Source organism: Chelonoidis abingdonii, chromosome 2, assembly GCF_003597395.2.
Source record: "Chelonoidis abingdonii isolate Lonesome George chromosome 2, CheloAbing_2.0, whole genome shotgun sequence".
NCBI lineage: Eukaryota > Metazoa > Chordata > Testudines > Testudinidae > Chelonoidis > Chelonoidis abingdonii.
Genome location: NC_133770.1, coordinates 151,070,212 through 151,091,570, shown reverse-complemented (window position 1 = coordinate 151,091,570; position 21,359 = coordinate 151,070,212). Strand labels below are relative to the sequence as shown.

Below are 21,359 nucleotides of genomic sequence, written 5' to 3'. Positions count from 1 at the left end.
CTGGCCCCACCATGCACTCTGGGGTGCCCTGCTCGCATTGTGCACCATCCTTAACATCCTGGTGGCTGCTGGCTCCTTTCTGCCCTGATGGATCCAACCATCCCCAGACAAACAGCCTGGCAGTGGATCAGCCTAGAACACAGTTGCCAACTTTCCTGCAGTAAATAAGCACCTCGACTTTCACAATAAGCCCAAAATCAAGTTCGTCCCATGAAGACCAGGCCAAAACAAGCCAATCCCTAAGAACTCCAACACTCCATGGGACTAGATCCCCCTGGCATGCAGTGTGGGGCCTGCTGTGCACCCCTGACCGTCTCCCCCCTTGCCCCTGCTTCCCCCCGCCCCACTCCGCTTTGCAGGGAGCTAATAAAACAAAAGAAGCAACAAGCTACAAGCTTCAAACTAGCCAACAAGCAACAAACAAGCCAATTAAGCCAAAAACAAACTCAATTTCTGTGTTTTTTTCTGCAGCTTTGGCATGTCTAGCCCAGAAGATTTCCTCCTCCAGGAGAGCCTGGAAATGACACACCCAACCTCAGTGCTGCCCTGTGCCACCAACTCCCTGTGGGTGAGATCTTCTGGCCACGCTGGCAGTGGTGCCTCTCCCTGCCGAGTGCCGCGGGTCAGGGGCCTTGCTGCATCCCGCCAGCCATGTAAACCAGATGATGAGGAGTGGATCAGGCCCTATCCCCCACCACACAATCCCTCTTCAGCCACAGTCCTATGGGTGCCAGGGGGGCACTGGTTGCTTTCGGGCCTTCCCTAGGTCTGGAGAAGCCTGCAGCCTGTGATTCACCCTCTCTGCCCTCCAGGACCCTGTCAGCGCTGGCCCCATGCCTCCAAGCAGAGGAGGGTTAAGCTTTTGTGGGGTCCCCTCCCCCACATTCTCCTGCCAGGGAAATGAGGTTGGGATGTGGGGCCTTCCCCTGCTCCCCGGCAGGAGCGCTGGGTGGGCAGGCAGAGTGAGTCGGGGCATGGAGGTGCCCTTTTTTTGTCTCTCTCCAATTGGTCAGGGTCCCTGGGCACGGGCCCCATCGACCCAGTGGCTAATCTGCCACTGCCTCCAAGACAGCAGCCACAACTGCATTGTCAGTTCCCCACATCACCCTTGGAGGCCCAACATCCCAGCCAGCAGAAAGGGGGCTAATCTCAGCTCTGGAGATACACCAGAGCCGAGCCTGGGAGATTATAAACAAGTCCCCTGGTTATTCCCAAAATCACTCCTACCTTGGTGGCCGCAGGCCCTGGGATTGGAGACCATGGATCTGACAACCCAGAACCCGTTCCCCACTGGCTGTAGATTTCTGGGCCGCCCTGTGGCCAGGGTAGCGGGGTGAATGACAGCTGCGAGGAGCAGGGCAGCTGTGTGGGGATGCTGCTGACAGCAGGCTGGGTGAGTATGGGGGGAGCGAAATGGGAATTCATCAGGTCCCAGCTTGAAGCAGCTCCAGAAGTCAGCGTGTTGGTGGGCTGGAGCAGAGGGGCTGGGACTCAGGGCTCTAGCCCCATTGCTGCCACTGACTGTGTGACCTTCAACACACCACTTCCCCACTCTGTGCCTCAGTTTCCCCATCTGTAGCCTGGAGGAGAGGATACTGCCCTGGGTAACTAGGTCGCTCCTGCATGCAGTGGCTGGGGATCCCTGGCTGGCAAGAACTGCAGATTCCCAGCGGTGCATGTCATGCTCTGCCCTACACTTAGATCCTCTCACTCTTGGGTTTGAATCTGGCCCATGCTGCCCGTTGGGTGGCTGCTGTGTAAAGGGAGCCTGAGAGGACTTGGTGCAGGTTGTAGAAGGGCAGATGTCACCCCTCCTTGCTAGTCCCAGCAGGAAGGCCATGGGTTGAATCCCCTCCACTCCCTAGAGTGCATCCCCCCGAGCAGGGCTGAGATGGGCTGCCTAGAGGGGGGATCACTCCCCCTGGACCCGAGCTGTGGCTAGAGGCCTTGTGGCTCCAGGGCTGTGAAACAGGAGAGTGCGTCTCATGGGTAAGATAGCCCAGTCCTTCCCCCCAGCTTACCACGTGCCCACAGGCACAGGGCATATCAGGTAAATAACCCATCTCCAAACCCATCTGAGAGAACCCATGGCTGCTCCGGGACGACCGGCACCAGAATGAGCCCAGATCCCCTGGGGCCCAGTCAGTTACACACAATGTGCTCAGCAGCGATCTAGAGCCCTGGATTCACAGCAGTGTTTGGGGGCAGCGATGGGCACAGGCTTGTTACAAATCTCGGCTGACAAGCTCGTTTGGTGGACATGGTTGGATGTCATGCCAGGGGGGAGGGATAGCTCAGTGGTTTGAGAATTGGCTTGCTAAACCCAAGGTTGTGAGTTCAGTCCTTGAAGGGGCCATTTGGGGAATCAGTTGGGGATTGGTCCTGCTTTGAGCAGGGGGTTGGACTAGATGATCTCCTGAGGTCCCTCCCAACCCTAATAATCTATGATGCTGTGGCCCTGCAACATCCTGGCCCCCTGGGAGCTGCACAGAGATAGGGGGAGAATGTGGCCTGCAGGTAGCAACTCTCATGGTTATTCCTAGGCCCTTCTTGTCACATCCAGCATGGCCTGATGGGAGCCTCTGCTTCCCTGGAGGCCAGCCCTTCCCCAGTTTCTCTCCCCGACTCCCTTGGCACAGTGCATCTTTCCCTTTCTTCCTGTCAGCCATTGCCACCTGGGAGTGCCCCCCCACCCCCAGCTGCTCAAAGGATCTGCAATGGGACACCGAACACAGACATTGAAAGTGTCATCAACCGGCTTTGAAGTCAACACTAGGCTCAGTGTAGCGTTCGCATCTCTCTGAGCCCTTGCTTCAGGCTCTCTGCAGACTCAGGCAGGCAATGCTATCTTACAGGGCACATTTTCAGGGGTTCTTCACTACCCCGCTGGCTGGACATTCCCTTTGCGGTTCAAATGAAGACTGAGAATGCCGCAGGATCTGAACGTGCCACGCAGGCCACAGAAATACATCCAGTGGGCGGGGTCCGGCTCAGACACTGCGGCTGTAAACTCTGAATGGTAAACAGACACCTGAAGACCACCTTTCTGGGTGAAACCAGTGTGCCTTCCAGAGCTCCCACCACCCCGCAGACCCCCATCACTGCAAGAACGTGACAGGACAAGTATTTGGCCATGCAAATGGCTGCATGGTCCAATCCCATTGCAGGAAAGGTGACTATTCTCTTCTCTTTAATTTCAGGAAAGCCATGTGGCGAGTGGGTAGACCATGGGTTTGCTGGGTGACCCTTGGGCTTTCCCTTCCTGTGCCTCAGTTTCCTCATTGGTAAAATGGGGATAGCCATGGTGCCCATTGCAAGCACTTTGAGCTCAGTGGCACGGTTGTTCTGTGCGTAGGTAGACACAAGCAGGGTCTGACAGTGACCCAGGCACAGAAGGGTTTGCGGAATTGTCTGAGTATCTGGATTGTGGCAGTGCCTGGGATGCCACACAATGAGAAGGCAGCCTCCCACCCGCGATTTGTGCCAGTTTAGTGACACCAGCGTCTCCCCCGTGAGGACACACTGATCACGTCAGCTTGAACCAGTTCCCAATCCACTGAAGTTATACTGCTAGAACCTGGTTCAAATAGAGACGTGCACAGTAAATAAGCACCTCGACTTTCACAATAAGCCCCAAATCAATGGGTTTCGTTCCATTTAAAGGTAACAACTCTCCATGCAGGCCCATCTACCAACCTACCTTGGGGGCAAGAATCTTCTCCTTCGGGCTCATGTGAGTTCTGGGCTTGGCGAAAACTGATCACTGCCCCCCACACCCGACGTACCAGAGAAGCGGATGAGTCGCCCTGCCCCAGAGCAGGCCCTATTGGAAATTATACCCTCCCTCAGGCAGCCTCACCTCTCTGCCCTCGAGGGAGGTGTCCGATGGGTGTGGGAGTGAGTGCAGGGGGCAAGCTGTCCTACAAAGGGGAGCCTGGCGGAGAGGCGACCTAACACCAGAGGGGACTGGGCAGCACAAGAACTGACTCCTGCTCAGTGCTCAGGACAGGGAAGTCGGACTCCGGGGTTCCGTTCCCAGCTCTGCTGCTGACCGGCTGCCTGAGCTGGCCCAAGTAATTTCTGCTCGTTGCGCCTCAGTTTCCCCACCAAATCAGGGGGCGGGACAGCAGCCGAAGTGCCTCTCCAGATCCCGGGGGGAAGGAAGAGCTGCTGGCATGTGCAATGCTCGCCAGGCCCATGGCAGCAGTCGGATGAAATCACACGCCAGGGGTCAGCATTGCGTAGCAGCAAGGGCACGAGGCTGGCGCTCAAGGGAGCGGGGCCCATTCCTAGCTCTGCTGGGTGAGCTGGGTCAGGCTGATAAGACTTATCCATTTCAGGATAGAACACCCCCAGGGCATGGCCCCAGCGATCCCCATCCAGGCAGGGGTCGCACAAGAATGCTCATTACTACACACTCCAGTTCTGTTTTGTCAGGACGTTTATTGGTGCCGCGAGCACAGGGCCCTGAGGTCCTGGTGCCAAGAGCAACCTGGGGCAGGCCTGGTTGGCCATGGCACTGGAGCACGGGGCTCATTCATTTCTCCAGCGCCCCGGGGCCAATGGGCACTAGAGCCAAGACGCCTGATGCAGCCCGGCGCCAAGGGAGCGGTTCCACCATGTGCGTAGGGAAGATCCAATGGGGTTCGGCCGGTTCCCCGATCCAGGACACAGGGCGTCCCCTAAAGGGCTCTGTGGCACATTCCTGCCTGGGTAGGGGCATGGGGCTCATGGGAACCTCTCAGGGACCAGCCCAATCCTGGTGCCCTCTGGCCATCGCCCCAGCTGCCAGGTCCTGTGCTGTGTGCTGGCCAACACCCTGGCACCTTCAACCAGCCGCAGAGCTCCCTTAAACAAAACAGTCTGCCTGGGTGTGAGTCCCCCGTGGGAACTAAGCCAGAACAGGGAGCAGCTCAGCCACCCATAGAGCAGAGAATAGGGGACCCCAGGAGGTGAGAGTTGGGGGAATGGGAATGGGGGACCCTGGGGGCATGGAAGTCAGGGGGCAGGTTGACCGGTGAGCCAGGGGAATGGGGACAGGGGGACTCTAGGGCTGGGGGCATGGAAGTCAGGGGGCAGGTTGACCGGTGAGCCAGGGGAATGGGGACAGGGGGACTCTAGGGGGATGGGAGGCTGGGGGTGAGTGGACCTTGAGGCGAGGGGGGCGGGAGATCCTGAGGGAGGGGAGGCTGGAGGACCATAGGGGCAGAGTGGCTTCATGGGGCCTGTCAGCACCAGTGCACCCTCCAGGCATTACCAGGCTGGACAAGACTCCTCTCACACAGGCTGTGCCCAGGGCTTCATCTGCCCCAGTTCCCAGGACCCCCAGGCCGCCCTGCTCAGGACTCCAACCTAGCAGCCAGCTCCTCCTGGGGGCACCAGCGCTGGGCCCTGGCTGCTGGGGGTGGCTGCGAGCGACAGGGAACAAAGCCACTCAGCAAGTCTGTGGGAGCTTGGGGCAACCGGGTTCTCGCTCCCCGGGTGCAGGAGGAGCCTGCACAGCCTCCAACCCCCGCAGCCAGGGTGCTGCAGCTCCCCCTCTGCGCCCGGCTCCCCATCCAGCACAGCCACCATGGGCCTCAGCGCTTCGCCCGCCGCTTCCGCAGCTCCTCCTGCACCCGCTGCCTCAGGGCCTCACGCAGGGGCGGCTCCAGTGGGCTCCGGGCACAGACCTTCTCCGTCACCTCCTCAGGGCTGTCATCCTGCAGCGAGAGGGGCAGGGCCTGTGATCAGCTCCGGAAACTCCTGCCACCAGCTCCTGCATGCGCCCAGCCCTCCCTCCTGGCGGAGCGAGCAGCTGAGTGCGAGCTCCCTGCACTGCCCCTGCCAGCATGTGCCAGGGCCCCAGCATGCCCCAGCCCCTGCAGCTGGACAATCCCCTGTCACTCTGTGCCAGCTGCAGCCTCTGCCATGGGGTCTGCAGGCCCTGGCTCCTGTCTGTGGGAGAGGAGGGCGCTGGGCCAGCAGCTCGCATGCGGAGGTGCCCTCTGCCCCCGGAGAGACGGGGGAGCAGGGTGAGAGGGCGAGAGATGGGGAGACACCAATGGGTTAGAGGGACCGCACAAAACTCTAGGAGTGACAGTACCCCCTGCTGAGCCCCCTACCCTGCTCTCTGCATCATGGGGCCCCATGTCAAGCAACTGCCCCACTCCCCAAACCACGCCCCCCCGCCGAGGCCTCCCCCGCCACCACACGCCCCCTGCTCCACTCCCCACAGTACAGAGCCCCCTGGCAAGTCCCCCACCCTGCTCTCCACACCACAGCACCCCCTGCTCCACTCCCTGCAGCATGGCGCCCCCTGCCAAGCCCCACACCTCCTCCTCACAGTACAGCCCACCCCACTCCACCCCCTTGCTGAGTCCCCCACCACTCTCCCCACAGCACAGCACCTCCGCTCCAGTCCCCACAACATAGAGCCCCCTGTTGAGCCCTCGCCCTGCTCCCCACAGCACAGTGCCCCCTGCTCCACCCTCTACAGCACAGCGCCCCCTGCCAAACCCCATAACCCTCTACCCCAAGCTGAGCCCCTGCTCTCCTCCCTGCAGCTCAGGCCCCTAACACCTTGTTCAGTCATTGGGGTCAGCACTGACCCAGGGGGAGAGCGCTCCCTACTAACTTCCACCCTCTCCTGCCAGGAGATCCCTTCCCTACCGTCCTGTTCTCCTGCCACCCCCTGCCTGGTGTGCCAGGCACATACCTGGTGTACAATGACCGAGGTGACCTCGCCGCTGTCGGCCTCATACTCGAGGCAAAAAAGCTCTGTGCTGCGGGGGTCTGGCTCGGTGCTGGAGCTGCTCTCGCTAGACCCCTCGTACTCCAGGCCGCAGGCTGGGTCAGCTCGACCTGGGGAGCATAAAGGAGCTGATGAGGGGAGTGTGGCCAGGTGGTGCTTGCACCCACCCAGAGAACACAGGGCATGGGCGCAGCAGTCTGGAAATGGAGTCCTTGAACCTGGCACCGGGAATCCGTCAGATTTAAGGGGCGTTGATCTAATGCCCCTCAATCCTGACCTGCAGCTCCCAGCTAGTTCATCCCTGGGCTCCCCACCCCACAGCCCTGCTGCTGCCCCTCAGTCCCAACCTGCAGCCCCCTGCTAGCTCAGCCCTGGGCTCCTCACCAGCTCTGCCAGTGCCCCTGAATCCCGACCCACAGCCCCTCAGAATCCTGCGAAGCAGAAGTGGCCAGTCATGATCATCTTTGGACTGGGATGGGCACCAGTTAGGAGGCCCAGAGCCAGGTCCCGCGGGTGACCATCACTGAGATTTGGACCCAAGGCTCCGGGCGAAGGGACCGCGTGGTTAAATCCGTGCTCTGCGGTGCTGCCAGTGACCAAGGAAAGGGCTGGGCATGCCAGGCCTGTCCCCATCTGATCCCTCAGCCTGACCACGGCCCAAACCTGGCTGGTCGGTCAGCTGCCCTTGGAACTGCCACCCGTCGCACCAAACGGTGCTGGGGTGATCCTGGACTCGCCCCCACCAAACTCAAAATGACTTGGATCAGCACAGGAGCTAATAACGATTGGGCAGCCCCCCCAACAAGGGCTGAGGGGGAGGTGCCCCCGTTCTGCTGTACGCATGCCCCATCTGCTCCCCAGTGGGAGCACAGAGAGCAGGCCGCTGGCTGTGCTCACTTCTCCGGCAGGGGTGGTACACCTGCTGGTCGGGTTTCCTGGGCCGGGGTGGGGTCGGCGTGTGCCTCTTCTTCACCTTCTCCTTGGCCTGCTTCATCTCCCGGTCGTAGTCGTCCCTGATGGGGAGGAGAGTGAGGCCTGGGGCCGCAGCTCGGTATGGGGCTGGCAGGGCTGGGAGCCAGGACAGGCCTGCCTGGAGATGCCATTGATTTGCCACGCTTAGGGGTTGCATGTGGGGTGAGTTTGTATAGGCCTTGTGGCAGGGCGAGGGGCTGGTGCTGTGGGGAGGTGTTATCTGCCCAATCTTACCCTGTTCTCCAGTGCCCTCCCATTACAGGTTATCTGCAGAGAGGGGTGGGGGATAGGCACCTACCCTTTTCGCCCGACTGGAGAGAGGTGTCCTGCTTGCTGTTTGCATTAGGAGTTGGGGTCCCGTTCCCCCCCAGCCCCCAAGGCTGAACAGAGAACTAGGAGGGCTGGTACATAGATGCCATGCCCGTGACCTGAAATGTGCCCAGAGTGGGGGCAGGCGTGACCTGGGAGGGGGTTGAATACCAGCCCCCCCAACCGGGATCTCCCAGCCCTGCACCCAGTGAGGGTCCAGCTCCCGCAACCTTTGCTGTCTGGGGAAGGGGGGTCCTGCAGGGCTGGGAGCTCTCATGTGGGTGGGGGTTCCCTGGGGGCGAGGACCAGGAGTCCCAGCCGAGTGGGGGGTCCCGGGACGGGGTCAGGTACTTGGGGGGCTGTCCGCGCCCAGGATCGGCACTTGGAGATCCAGTGGGGCGGGGTCCGGGCCAGGTTCCGGTGCCAGGAGATGCGGGGTCCGGTCCTGGGGAGGGGGGAGGCAGGTCCAGTGCCGGGGGCCCGGGCCGGTACCTGGCGATCTGGTTCCGCCGGATGTGCCGCACGAAGCCGTGGCTCATGTCGAGCCGCCCCCCCGGCCGGCAGCCGCCCCAGGCCGGACCCCGGCTCCGCATCCGGCCCCGCGTCTCGCCCCCGCTCGCCAGCGCCGGTTTTGAGAGCGCGGCGCGGCCCTGAGACCCGCCCCTGGCCCCGCCCGGCCGAGCGCGGGGAAGCGCGAGAGACGGACTCAGACCCCGGCTCCCCCGCACCAGGTCAGGCCCCCCCCGTCCCCGGGGCCAGCCCCTCCAGACTGGGATCAGCCTCCCAGCCGCCGGTCCGGAGCATCCCACCGCGGGACCAGTCCACCGCGTCTCCCCAGGGCCGCCCCCTACCCGGCGCAGGCACCTGCACCCCCCTGGAGCAGAGACTATTCACCCTCATCCCCATCCCTGTGTCCCCCCCATACCCCCTACAACCCAACGCCACCCTGTACCTGTGCATTCACCCCCCCGCCCTGTGCCTCGCACCCCGACACTGAGATCTGCGCAGTGCCCCCCACTTCTGAGTCCCCTTTGCACTGCCCCCATCCCTGGCGCCAAATGAGGTGGGAGCGTTTGACACCCTGGGATGAGACACCACAGGGCAGGGCCGTGCGCCAGGCGGTCCGCATTGGCTATTGTATCTGCGCAGAGGGAGGTTATGTCACGGCAGGGCTGCCTTTAGCCCGGGGGCTCATAGGTTCAGTTGCACCCTCAGAAATCAAGAGCGCCAACCCTCAGTGATGCTCTGACCCCACTCCCTCAGATTTGGCCTGGCTGCCCCTCCATCGGTGACACTGACACCCTGTGCGCCAGATTGCAAAGCGATGGGCCAGGCCCAGCCCTGCAGCACAGAGCCGCTGCGCCAGGGTGCGTGTGGGGCAGACATAGCGCACCCATGGAATTGGGAGGCTATGGCCACCCTTGCATAAAGGCAACTTCATCTCAGAGCTTGTCTACACTCAACTGTAGCACTTCAGTGTAGACACTACCCACCCCACAGCAGGAGTTCTCCCATTAGTCACCTCCGCATGGGGCAGCAGCTAGGTCCCCAGAAGAATTCTTCCATCTACTTAGTGCTGTCTACACTGGGGCTTAGGTTGGCTTAACTACGCCACTCAGGGGAGGGGAATGTGTGGATTTTTCACACCCTTGAGCAAAGTAGTTAAACCAATTAAATTTTCTAGTGTAGACCAGGCCTATGTCAAAGCCTCTGGGTGTGAATGTAATGCCAGTGCTAAACAATAATAGATTTGAGAGACAAGGTGGGGGAGGTAATATGTTTTATTGGACCAGCTTCTGCTGGTGAGAGATACAAGCTTTTGAGCCACACCAAGCTCCTCTTCAGGTCTGGGAAACCAACTCAAAGCGTTACAAGGTGATAACTGCTTATGCTAAAGAATCGGTTCCACCTTGTATTTAGCTGTGATGCTGGAAGTGCCTTTCCCAGCCCTGCAGAAGAGCTTGGTGTAGCTTGAAAGCTTGTCTCTGTCACAGAAGTTAGTCCAATAAAAGATATTGCCTCCCCCACCTCATCTCTCTTATCTCCTGGGGCTAACATGGCTGCAATGCCTATTGCTGTGTTGCCAATTTCAGGCCTTCATAAATCATGAGCTTGGCTTAACAATCATGAGATTTTAAAAACAGTAACTGCTGCGGTTGGTCTCCATGGCCTTGTGACTTGTCAGGCCTCGGGATTCACATTTTCCGGCTTTTCTCCCCACACACAAGGTCTAGAAACCAACGTGCTTCCAACGAGAGCCCAGATCCTCACCCTGTCACTAGACTCCAGGAGCTGAGGCTTTAGAAGACATGCCAGGATTGCAGGGATCAGGCGCTGGGGGCAGGCCAAGGGGTAGCAGCACAGACACGAGACACCAGCCCCCGGGGGGGCAGAGCGAGGCCGTACAGCTCCAAGCTGCTATTGCAAATGATCGCTGCATAAAGAGGAGACTGTCTCTTTAAATAGGAACTCCGAGAAGAGCGGTGGTCGGCCCGTCCCACAAACACTGGCCGAACAGCTACCAATGCGCATGCGCGAGGGACCGGGTGGCCTCGCGCCGTAAGAGTGCGCAGGCGCCAAGCTGATCCTAGCACCTCCCTTTGGACGGCTGTACGCATGTGTGTGCTACTGCCCGTGCTTGTGGGAGAGGGAAAAAGCCGCTGGCCTGTGTACGCGCGTGAGGCTGCGTCTGTCGCTCCGCGCATGCGCAGTAGTGGCGGGACGCGGGCTGGGATGTCTGGCCGGGTGAAGCGGGAGCGGGAGTCCCGGGCGTCCCCGCGGAGCTCGGCCCCGGGCCGGGTGAAGCGGGAGCCGGCGGGGTCGCGCGGCTCCTCCCGAGGGAAGCGCGAGGCGGAGCCCGAGCGCGTCAGGGTGAAGCGCGAGCCCGAGGACGGGCCGCCCCGCGCCAAGCGCGAGCGCGAGGCCGAGGAGGAGCCGGAGTCGGAGCCGGAGCCGACAGGTGGGGGCGGGTCAGTGCTGGGCACCGCGCGGCCCGTGCTCCGGCCTCCCGCCTCAGAGCCCCGGGCCCCCATGGGCTGGGCCAGAGCGATCTGCTGGAGCCGCCCGCGGCCGGGCACGGGGCAGCGAGCAGCCCACGTCGCTCTGGTGGCGGGTGTCCGAGCTGGGTTCTGCCCCAGCTCCTGGGGCTGGTGATACTCGCCTCGCTGTGCCGTCCCCTGGTGCCAGGTTCTGGGCATGGTTTGCTGTTAGGAGGAGATACTGTAACCGCGTGAGGAACAAGGGGAGAGGTCATTTCTCAGGCTAGTTCTCACCCCAGTTCAGGTTCTGTAGTCAGTGTAACTGGTGCTGTCATGTAGGCAGCCCTTACAGAGTGGAAGTGCTGGTGTCATGCTCCCAGCAGCCTGCATGGGTTATTTTCTCCTGAGGAAATGCCGTGTGGTTCTGGGGTTTTGGTTTCTGAAGTGTTGTTTTTTAGTGGCAGGAAAACGGTTAATTCCTTAGCCCCTGGGAGTGATGCTTGAGTTGTTTCTAATCCACTTGTGTGGGTCTTTATTCCAGTGAGATATGGCCGATTTGACCCCGAGGACCGGCGCAGCAGACACTGCCCGTACCTGGACACTATTAACAGGTCAGCATAGAAACAAAGCAAATACTTGTGACACAGGGCATGGCAGAGCAGTGGCCTAGTACAGTAGTTCTCATCCTTTCCGGACTCCTGTACCCTTTTCAGTAGTCTGATTGGTCTTGCATACTCCAGCTTTCACCTCACTTAAAAAGTACTTGCTTACAAAATCAGACATAAAAATACAGAAGTGTCACAGCACACTAGTACTGAAAAATTGCTGATTTTCTCATGATTAAATCGATTGTAATTTAAATATTGTACTTACTTTTCAATGTGTAGTATATAGAGCAGTACGAACAAGTCATTGTCTGCTTGAAATTTTAGTTTGTACTGACTTTGCTAGTGATTTTTATGTAGCCTGTTGTAAAACTAGGAAAATATCTAGGTGAGTTGATGTACCACCTGGAAGACCTTTGCATACCCGTTGTCCTAGCTCTTTGTGGGTTCTAGATATACTCACAGACACATATATATTAGGGCCTAATACATAAATGTCTGTGAGTGTACCTAGTGCCCACAAAGAACCACAACTGTTTTCTGGAATAGCAGTCACTGCTCAGAGCTGGAATAGTGGCTGTTCCTACAGGGCAGGGGTGAGCTGCATCCGCAAAGGTTGAGCAATGCCAGCAGGAGGAGCTGGAATGGCAAGAGATGATACATATCAGGATTGAGATGCAGCGTTAATTTTTAAATGATATGAGATCTTAGCTCCTGTGAGAGCCCAGAACCAGGAGGAAGGGGCTCTCTCGTGTTTGAGGTACTGTCACGTGCAGTGTGGTACCAAGCAGCTTTCCAGTACTGAAGTGTGGGTCACACATGATAATTTTTCTGTTGACGTTGGTTCTCTTGAGCTCTGTCAGATTCATGAGAACGTAGGACTGGAGGGGACCCAATGGTAGGCAATATTTGTCTGACTGTTTAAGGGTAGCCCTGCTAACTTGCTATTAACCTGCCGTTTCAGGAGTGTTCTGGATTTTGACTTTGAGAAGCTGTGCTCCATCTCACTCTCGCATATAAACGTCTATGCTTGCCTGGTGTGTGGGAAGTACTTCCAGGGTGAGTTCACTGCTGTGCTGCATACCTGCCTCTGCAGCAAACAGAAGCACTGAATGGGGGTGTTACCCTGGCTAGTTGAACACTTCGGGGGTTCGCTTAAAGAGAAAGATATTCCATTTGTCTTAAGTGACAATTGTCTTTCACCTTTTCTTGCGGGCCCTGATTTTCTAAAGCTATTTTACCTTCAAATTACTGTCGGAACGTGTCAGGCCCTTTTCTTAACCATTGCTGTGGCTTGTGCAGGGGACACAGCAAATGTGGGTGGCTGGAGGTCAGTTCTTCATGGATATATTGCTCTGTTCTATATTTACTTCTTTGCAAAGTCCCATTGAAATCAACACAGCCAGTGGCTTATTTCATTTTAGTGAAGGCATGTACAGTTTAAAAGAAAATACTGTGGTAAGTAACTGAATGTGGGAAACTAATTGTCAGTGTTGGGCAACAAGACTTCCATTTTAACATTAGCAGGAATCCTATGACTGGATCCCAGGGTTCTTGTAGCTAAATCCCACCCTGCCTTTATGGAAATCTATCTCCTGAGCATGTGAAGCTGTTTTAATATTTATTTTTCTTCAAAATACCCCCCAAAAATCCCAGTTCCCCCTGAGGCCTGTTCCCATATGTGCTAGATGCTCAACAAAAGTGCCTAAAACCAGAGGATTCTAGCGCAGGGGAAGGCAACCTATGGCACGTGTGCCGAAGGCGGCACGTGAGCTGATTTTCAGTGGCACTCACGCTGCCCGGGTCCTGGCCACTGGTCCAGGGGGCTCTGCATTTTAATTTAATTTTAAGTGAAGCTTCTTAAACATTTTAAAAACCTTACTTACTTTACATACAACAATAGTTTAGTTATATATTATAGACTTATAGAAAGAGACCTTCTAAAAACATTAAAATGTATTACTGGCATACGAAACCTTAAATTAGAGTGAATAAATGAAGACTCGGCACAGCACTTCTGAAAGGTTGCCGACCCCTGTTCTAACGTATTCCTCCGGAATAAAATTAACAATGAGGGTGGGGTGTGGAGGTCTCTGGGATTCTCCTTTGGATTGTAAGCTTGTCTTGATCTGTAAAGCACCATGATGCGATATAGCAATTTTCCAACCATCCCGTGGCACCTCTCTGCCTGAGGAAGGCTACATGTTGCTTTCCCAGAGTTCATAGTTGCCTTTGCTAGTCTGTGAGACTCGTCCACTTGTTCTTGTCTCCAAAGGGCTGAGCAATCTTCCTCTAGAGCAGTGTTTCCCAAAGTGTGGTACGCATACCCCTGGTGGTACGTGAAAGGGTTTCAGGGGGTACGCGGCAGAATTTTTTATTTTACTTTATCATAGTTTTTTTAGCAGCAGAAAACAATTCACTAAAATGTAATATATAAGAATGGTGTACGCTTGTACAGTAGAAGTACACAGGTTTACACTGAAACTAATATAATGCGTTCAGTAACATCTAATAGCACAGCAGAGTCAACGCAAACCACGCGTGCGCGTTACCACGGCTCGGGCAATAACTATTTGTAGTAATCTAAAGAGCATAGCAAGTACATGCTTGGTGTGTATCAGTATACAAAATTTCTCTTTTTGTTTTTGTTAAACCCACTTACAATGAATCGCTGGCTAAAAATGGGACGTTTGAAATGTATAAAAGAAAATTATGAAGGAAATACTAATGTTAGTGATGATTATGCTGAAAAATGCAGGGATATGGCTACATCAGACAATTGTGACAACAAAATTAGTGAACCGTGTGAACCATCTTAAGTTTATTGAACATATCAGCTGCAAAGAAAATGAAAAAAGCCTGCAAATATGTTGAAAAATATCTTAAACTGGGATTTTTGTGGACTGGCGATGAAACCATCCAACCTAAAACGCCATTTCGATAGCAAACAAAGAATATGAGGGAAAACCTGTAGAATTCTTCAAAAATAGGCGCAGAGATCTCCAAAAGTCCCAGAAAACAATTCATAATGTGACAGGAGGTGAAAATATGAAAGCTTTGGAAGCTTCATATAGTGTGGCGTACTTAATTGTAAAGTCTGGAGCTGCTGAAGTGATTGGTGAGATGTTAGTAAAACCTGCAGCCAAAGTAATGGTGCAAGTGATGATTGGAGACAAGGCTAGCAAAGCTATAGATTGAAGCTATCTGTTCATCATAGAATCAGAGATATGGCCGAAAATGTAAATGTAAATCCGCAATTATTGTCAAGAGTACAAAAGAGTCGCTACTATGCACTGCAAGCTGTGGCAAATTGCTGGCACTATTATGATGGGTCTCACGCTTTCTCTTTTTTGGAGTGGGTTCAGGGTGCAATTTCTTGCCCCTGAATTGGAATATTAACTGCCCCACTAGTGTCCTAGAGGAGGGGAGTGGAGAGAGAGGGATCTGGGCCTGCCGTCTACTCCAGGTCCCAGCCCAGGGGCCCTGAGGATAGTGGTAAACCACTTGAACTGATGGTTCCTTCCCCTGGGCTACTTCCCTCTCCTGCCCTTCAGCTTGTGGGGACTTTCTGTCGTCCCTCTGCACAAGCCAGGTGCTCCTTTACTTAGGGTCTTGGACTACTTTGCCCACTGCAGCACTTCTCCAAACTGTCCTCTGCTTCCCTTCAGACTGTTCTCTGCGCCAGCACCAATCCTTTCTGCTCCAAGTCCCACACTGTCTGATTGAAGCAGGGGTTTTTATCATGTGACTGGCTTCAGGTGCTCTAGTTAATCTATAGGAAACTTTCTTCCCCTTACAGGGAATAAGGCTCCCTTCTAACCCTCTCCTGCTGCCCTCTGGCCATGCTATATCACAAAGTGGATGAATCCACTGATATTGTGAATTTGTTTGTCAGATACAAGCTGAATAATGAAGTCCACGATGATATTTTGTTCTTCAACCTATGCCAACACATACAACTGGAGAAGCTATTTTTAATGTTATTGTTGACTTTATCAAAAACAATGACTTGGATTGGAATCATGTTGGAATAAGCACGGATGGTGCCAGAGCCGTGATTGGTTCGAATAAAGGAGTTGTTGCATGCATTCAAACTGTTGTGCCAGAAGCAAAATCGACTCATTGCATTCACAGGGAAACACTCGCCACCCAGAACATGCAGGCAGATCTAAAGCAAGTACTGGATGAAGCTGTGAAAATAATCAGTTTGTGAAAGGCTGCCCTCTGAATGCCCGGCTATTTTCTCAGATATGTGATGAGACGGGCAGTGATTACGCACGACTCCTATTTCACACTGAAGTGCGTTGGTTTTCACATGGAAAAGTTCTGAATAACCTGTTGGAGCTGTAAGAAGAACTGTAAGTTTCTTTAGATGAAACCTTTAACCCCTGCAAGACCGTATACATGACTGGAAATGGCTATGCAAACTAGCATATATTGCAGATATCTTTGCTCATTTAAACAACCTCAATCTGTCCTTGCAAGGGAAACTCCTATCCATATTCCATGTTCAAGACAAAGTGAGCGCCATGGTCGCAAAATTGAAACTGTGGCATAAACGTCTTAGTCGTCGTGAACTAGATTCCTTTCCATCTCTTCATGACTTAGCAATAAATTTGACTAGCGAACTTGATAGTGATGTGTTGCAAACCATGAAGCATCATTTGGAAAGCTTGCAGAAAGATCTTTAAGTATTTCCCTGAACCGGACGGCACTTTTGAATGAATAAGGAACCCTTTTATCATCAATGTTCAAACATTGCCAAATAAGCTCTCTGCTTCAGAAGAACAACAGATCTTGGAGCAGGCTTCAGATAGCTTCCTGAAAACAAAATTTGAGCAAAATACACTGACGTCATTTTGGTTGTGGGTTATCTCTGAATATCCAGCTCTATCAGACAAAGCTGTCAAGTATCTTCTGCCTTTTCCCACCTCATATTTGTGCGAGATCGGATTCTCTGTGCTGGTTGGCATCAAAACAAACAACGGAAATCGACTTATTGACGTGGAGCCCCATCTTCGTCTTAAGATCACAAACATTGAGCCAGATATCCCCGTGATAGTGTCTGGTCAAAAGCAGTTCCATCCTTCGTACTGAATAGTTTGGTTTGTACTTAAAATTTTTCAATACTGAAATAGTAAGTATTAAACTAGTGCTTTCTTCACTAACCTAACCAAACCAGCATATTTTGACTTCAGAATGATACAAGTATCAGAGGGATAGCTGTGTTAGTTTGGATCTGTAAGAGCAGCAAAGAGTCCAGTGGCACCTTATAGACTAACAGACGTATTGGAGCATGAGCTTTCGTAGGTGAATACCCACTTCGTTGGATGCATGATGCATGAATGATACGAATTCACCATATATATATATATAATTACATGCTGTTCTGCCAGACTGTTGAGTCGCTTCTATTATTTTAATTATGTCTAGTACTATTTCTATAAGTAACTATTATTTCTATTAAAAGTTTTGTTTCAACTGTGTGTAATATAATTTTGTATTTATTTCTAATAAACATTTAATCCAGAATGAAACGGATTAGGAATGTGTTATAAAAATGTGACTACTAACACCTCCCCCCCAATTATCTTCACCGGAGAAGGGGTTCGCCGGTAAGACAAATGTCTCAAAAGGGGTACGCAACTGTTATAAGTTTGGGAAACACTGCTCTAAAGCACAGCAGCCTCACTGGGGAGGGAATGGACTGAGGTGAGGTGTCGCTAGCAATGCACTGTGCTGCACCTCTGGAGTGGAGATATCATTAGAACAATTCCTGCAGTCCATGCTGCTGCTCACCACTTGCAGGAGGCAACATTTTTCTCTTAACAGTTCATGTAGTTTCTAGTGATGGACAGAACCAAATACCGCTCAAGGTATAGAGAGCAAACCCTGGAAATTCTGTTTGTCCAGCTCGTCAGCTGCCTTTGCAGTGAAGTTTAAGCCATTAGACATCTAGTTCATGCTGTCCCTTTGGCTTCTGTTGCTGTGCTCTGTGTTCCTGACCTGCCTATTTTGTCCCTTCTGCAGGCCGTGGGTTGAAGTCTCATGCTTACATTCACAGCGTACAGTTCAGCCATCACGTCTTTCTGAACCTCCACACCCTCAAGTTCTACTGTCTGCCAGACAACTACGAGATCATTGACTCCTCGCTGGAGGACATCACTGTACGTTGCCTTCTGGAGCTTTGCTGTCAGTAGTGCCTGGGGCAGTGGGGAGGGGAGATGAGGGAGGTGGCTCCCTCCTGTCACATTGGGAAGCATAAGAATGTGCTCTTCCAGGATACAGTACAGTTTGTACCTGCATGGGCAAACTGCCTGTTGTGCCATATGGTCCAGATACACACCTGCCCAATGATCTCCATGGGGACAGGATAGACTTGGTCAGACCAGAAGAGCTGGTGGAATTGCTCCTATAACTCACTGCAGAGAGACCCTGTGTGTTTGGGATAGAAAGGCCTGAATTAGGCTGTTATTTGTGATGCTATATGCAGAGTACAGGCTGGATACATGTGTCCGCAGGCTCAGATGTTTTTGCATTAGAAAGGAGCAGTCTGCCAAAGGCATTAGCAGAATATTGTGGGAATTAGGATAGTGGCTTGGGCATTATTCAGAGACTCAGGTTTAATTCCTGCCTCAGACTCCCTGCATGACTTGTTCGGTCACTGAATTTCTCTGTGCCTTGGTCCCCATCTGTAGCTTAACCTAGCCCTGGTCCTTCGCTTTCATGTGGCACTGCTGCTGATCCCTGTCAGACCCCTTCACCCCTATGCAATTTTTTTGTAGCTATCCATGTTTCTACGGCTGGTCCGGAGCTGTTCCTGCACAGCCTCTTCTCCCCATGGGCCCAGGAGATTCAGTACCTCCTGCCTGCTCCAGGAAGGAGTGTATCTAGAGCGTATAACCGGCATGGTCGGTTGGACAACTGCACAAACAAAGCGTAACTGCTAAGTGTGCTCGCTGAGCCAGGCAATTGTGGGGAAGCATTTTGAAAATAGGTCAGGTGTTTTTAATGGAGGTGTGGCTCCCAGTTTCCGTGACTCCTGGGCAGTGAAGTTCACCATTGTGACTACAGCGGTCACTTGTCAGGTGTTGCGGGATAGCTGCTGGAGGACTGTAGGCACAGTGTCTACACTTGCACTGTTTCAGCCTCTGTAGGTTGACCATGGTTCAACACCATTCGAGGAGGTAGTTTTATTGTATCTTTGTAACACAGTGCTTACATTGGTGGGAGTCAAGTCTGAATGTAGACACTTGCATAAATAGGTCGATGCAAGGTGGCATACATCGGTATAACTTTAGAGGGGAGGTCGGTAGGTATTTAAGTTTTCATGTCTGAAGATGCTGACCATCCTAATTGTCCAGTGTGATCTGCCCCATGAGTCCCTAGGCCATACAGATGCAGCATGGGCTTTTCAGTGTTGGGTATGTGTCTTTTCATGCCAGGGTACTGGTGATGTTCTAGGGGCTCTTTGAGCTTACAGATATCTTTACTTCAGTTACTGGGAGGACCTTGCATTCTTCACACTGACTTTTAAAACTACAGGATTTTCTCACTCTGTGTATTTCCTTTCTTGTGTTTTCCTTGTGTGGCCAGTGCAAATCAATGGAATCTGTTCCACTTCTATTTATCATCAGCTTCCCTTTAGACACTGCTGCCCTAATGTTTGTGCTGTAAATGCTTTTGGACATCTATATTGTTTAAAAGCTGTTTCTAGTGAAATTTAAAAGACATGAGGAAACTCATGTTGGTCTTACATTTTGTTAAAACCTTATTTTTTCACAATCTTAATTCTGATCACTTAGAATTGTGTGCCCCTTTCAAGTGATAAATTTGTTGGAATATGCTTCCAACGCAGTAAACCTGCCCTGGAAAAATCACCCAGTTATAAATATGGAACATGGTGCTAGAAGTCAGATCCCAGGAGCTGATGTAAAGAAGCTCTTAATTCTAAAGATGACTGGCTTGCTATCTTTCTCTTTCAGTATGTGTTGAAGCCCACTTTCACCAAGCAGCAAATCACCAATTTGGACAAACAAGCCAAACTTTCGCGGGCATATGATGGCACCACTTACCTGCCTGGCATTGTGGGATTGAACAACATCAAGGCCAATGACTATGCCAATGCAGTACTCCAGGTACAATAGTGGTAGCCTTGCAGTCTGTGGGGAGTAGTGTAAAGAGTGGGCAAACTGTGTGCATTCCTCCCCACCTCCAGAGGTTCTGCCTTTCAGAACCACCTTCCCTCGGGATGAGTAGAATGGTGTGGCTCCAGATGGACTGCTGATTGCATGCTGGGATTTGTAGTGTCTTTGGCCTGCGCCTCTGTGCTCAAGATGAGTGACTGCAGCTTGCTCATTGTAAGCCAGTTGGACTTTTTCTCTAGGTTGGGCAAAAATTGGGTCTCTCTTAGATTTAAAACCTTTGTTTAGTTAATTGCTGGGGAATTCCCACATGCAAAATTAACTTAACATGGGCCACATCAGTGTGTGACTGGAGAGTGTTGTACCTGGGTGTCTGCTGGCATGGGGCCATGCTTTTACAATAATTGCAAGGGGCCTTTTCTTCCCTTTTATTTAACTGTATCATCAGGGATTCTGAAATTAATAAATTATTCCTACAGCAAAATGTGGCAAAAAAGATCAGCAACATCCTATTATCTATTTATGTTCTCCAAAGTTACCATTGCTCTAGATCCCTGTATATAGAGTCAGAATATTAAATTATCTGGCATGAAAATTTGAATCTCCGCAGATTTTCTCTGCCCCTTATCCTCATGTCCTGTGGGGGAGTACAAGGGAATGCTTCACCTGCATCATGTTTCCACAGGAAGCACAATCAGTTTATCGTCTTGTACTTAATTAGTCTTCATTTACTTGGAATCAAATCAGGCTGGAGGATGGGAGAGCTCAGAACCTACTGCCTGCCAGTGGGCGTATTGGGCTGAGTGCTCGCTTTGCCACTGACCTTTGAATGTCTGTGCCCAGGCCCTGTCTAATGTCCCACCTCTGCGGAACTACTTCCTGGAGGAGGAGAACTACAAGAACATCAAGCGCCCACCGGGGGACATCATGTTCCTGCTTGTTCAGAGGTTTGGAGAGCTGATGAGGAAGCTGTGGAACCCCCGAAATTTCAAGGCTCACGTCTCTCCCCATGAAATGCTGCAGGCTGTGGTCCTGTGCAGTAAGAAGACCTTCCAGATTACCAAGCAAGGTGAGACCAAGGGGAGATCTTTAGCAGGCTCTTTTCCTTCAGCCATGCAGCAGAGCCCTAAAACATGGTGGCCTGAAGCAGCAGTTTGCGCACTGGGACAGTGGGTTGCACTGGGAAGGGGATTTCTTGCATTATCTGCAGTGTGACACTGCAGAAGGGAAAGCAGAGATCATGCTCACGCTAGTCTGAGGTCGTGGGTGGTCTGTGTGTGTGCCTGGGCCATGGTGAGAACAATGCTAGGTCTACAGGTCTGTGATGGACGAGAGACCCAATTTCTTGCAAAACTGCAGGGCTGAAAATGAATGCTTTTCACCACTTGCAATCTGCTCTTCCTGCCATGTATAAAGCATTCGTTCCTAGCCCTCAAGGTCTGTGAAGCAATGGACTTTAAGTCACATTTTGATTTTTCTCTTTGGATTTCCTCCGCTTGGATTCTAATGTGATTCTGTTCTGAGTGTGAAAATGACATTCTGTGCTGTCTGAATGCTGAGAGTAGCCACCTCTGTGACACTCCCAGCCCAAACTGTTCCAGGGTATATATGCGTACCT

The 21,359-nt window shown here is 53.0% G+C and overlaps 2 protein-coding genes across 3 annotated transcripts in view; one reads left to right on the top strand and one right to left on the bottom strand.

Annotated features, from left to right (window-relative positions):
* Positions 1-4,423: 4,423 nt before the first annotated feature.
* C2H2orf68 (chromosome 2 C2orf68 homolog) overlaps positions 4,424-21,359 on the bottom strand; it is a 181,356-nt gene continuing 164,420 nt past the window's right edge. Inside the window, exons 2-5 of the mRNA XM_075062720.1 lie at positions 8,507-8,599; positions 7,631-7,746; positions 6,698-6,843; positions 4,424-5,702 (exon numbers count right to left, since the gene is read on the bottom strand). Coding sequence (XP_074918821.1) covers positions 5,580-5,702; positions 6,698-6,843; positions 7,631-7,746; positions 8,507-8,553 — 432 coding nt within the window. The 5' untranslated portion in view covers positions 8,554-8,599 and the 3' untranslated portion in view covers positions 4,424-5,579. The remainder of the gene's footprint in view (positions 5,703-6,697; positions 6,844-7,630; positions 7,747-8,506; positions 8,600-21,359) is intronic.
* USP39 (ubiquitin specific peptidase 39) overlaps positions 10,703-21,359 on the top strand; it is a 28,747-nt gene continuing 18,090 nt past the window's right edge. For both annotated transcript variants that reach the window (XM_032790332.1, XM_032790333.2), the window contains exons 1-6: positions 10,703-10,973; positions 11,534-11,603; positions 12,562-12,656; positions 17,628-17,764; positions 19,583-19,735; positions 20,585-20,810. In XM_032790332.1, coding sequence (XP_032646223.1) covers positions 10,718-10,973; positions 11,534-11,603; positions 12,562-12,656; positions 17,628-17,764; positions 19,583-19,735; positions 20,585-20,810 — 937 coding nt within the window. In that variant the 5' untranslated portion in view covers positions 10,703-10,717. The remainder of the gene's footprint in view (positions 10,974-11,533; positions 11,604-12,561; positions 12,657-17,627; positions 17,765-19,582; positions 19,736-20,584; positions 20,811-21,359) is intronic.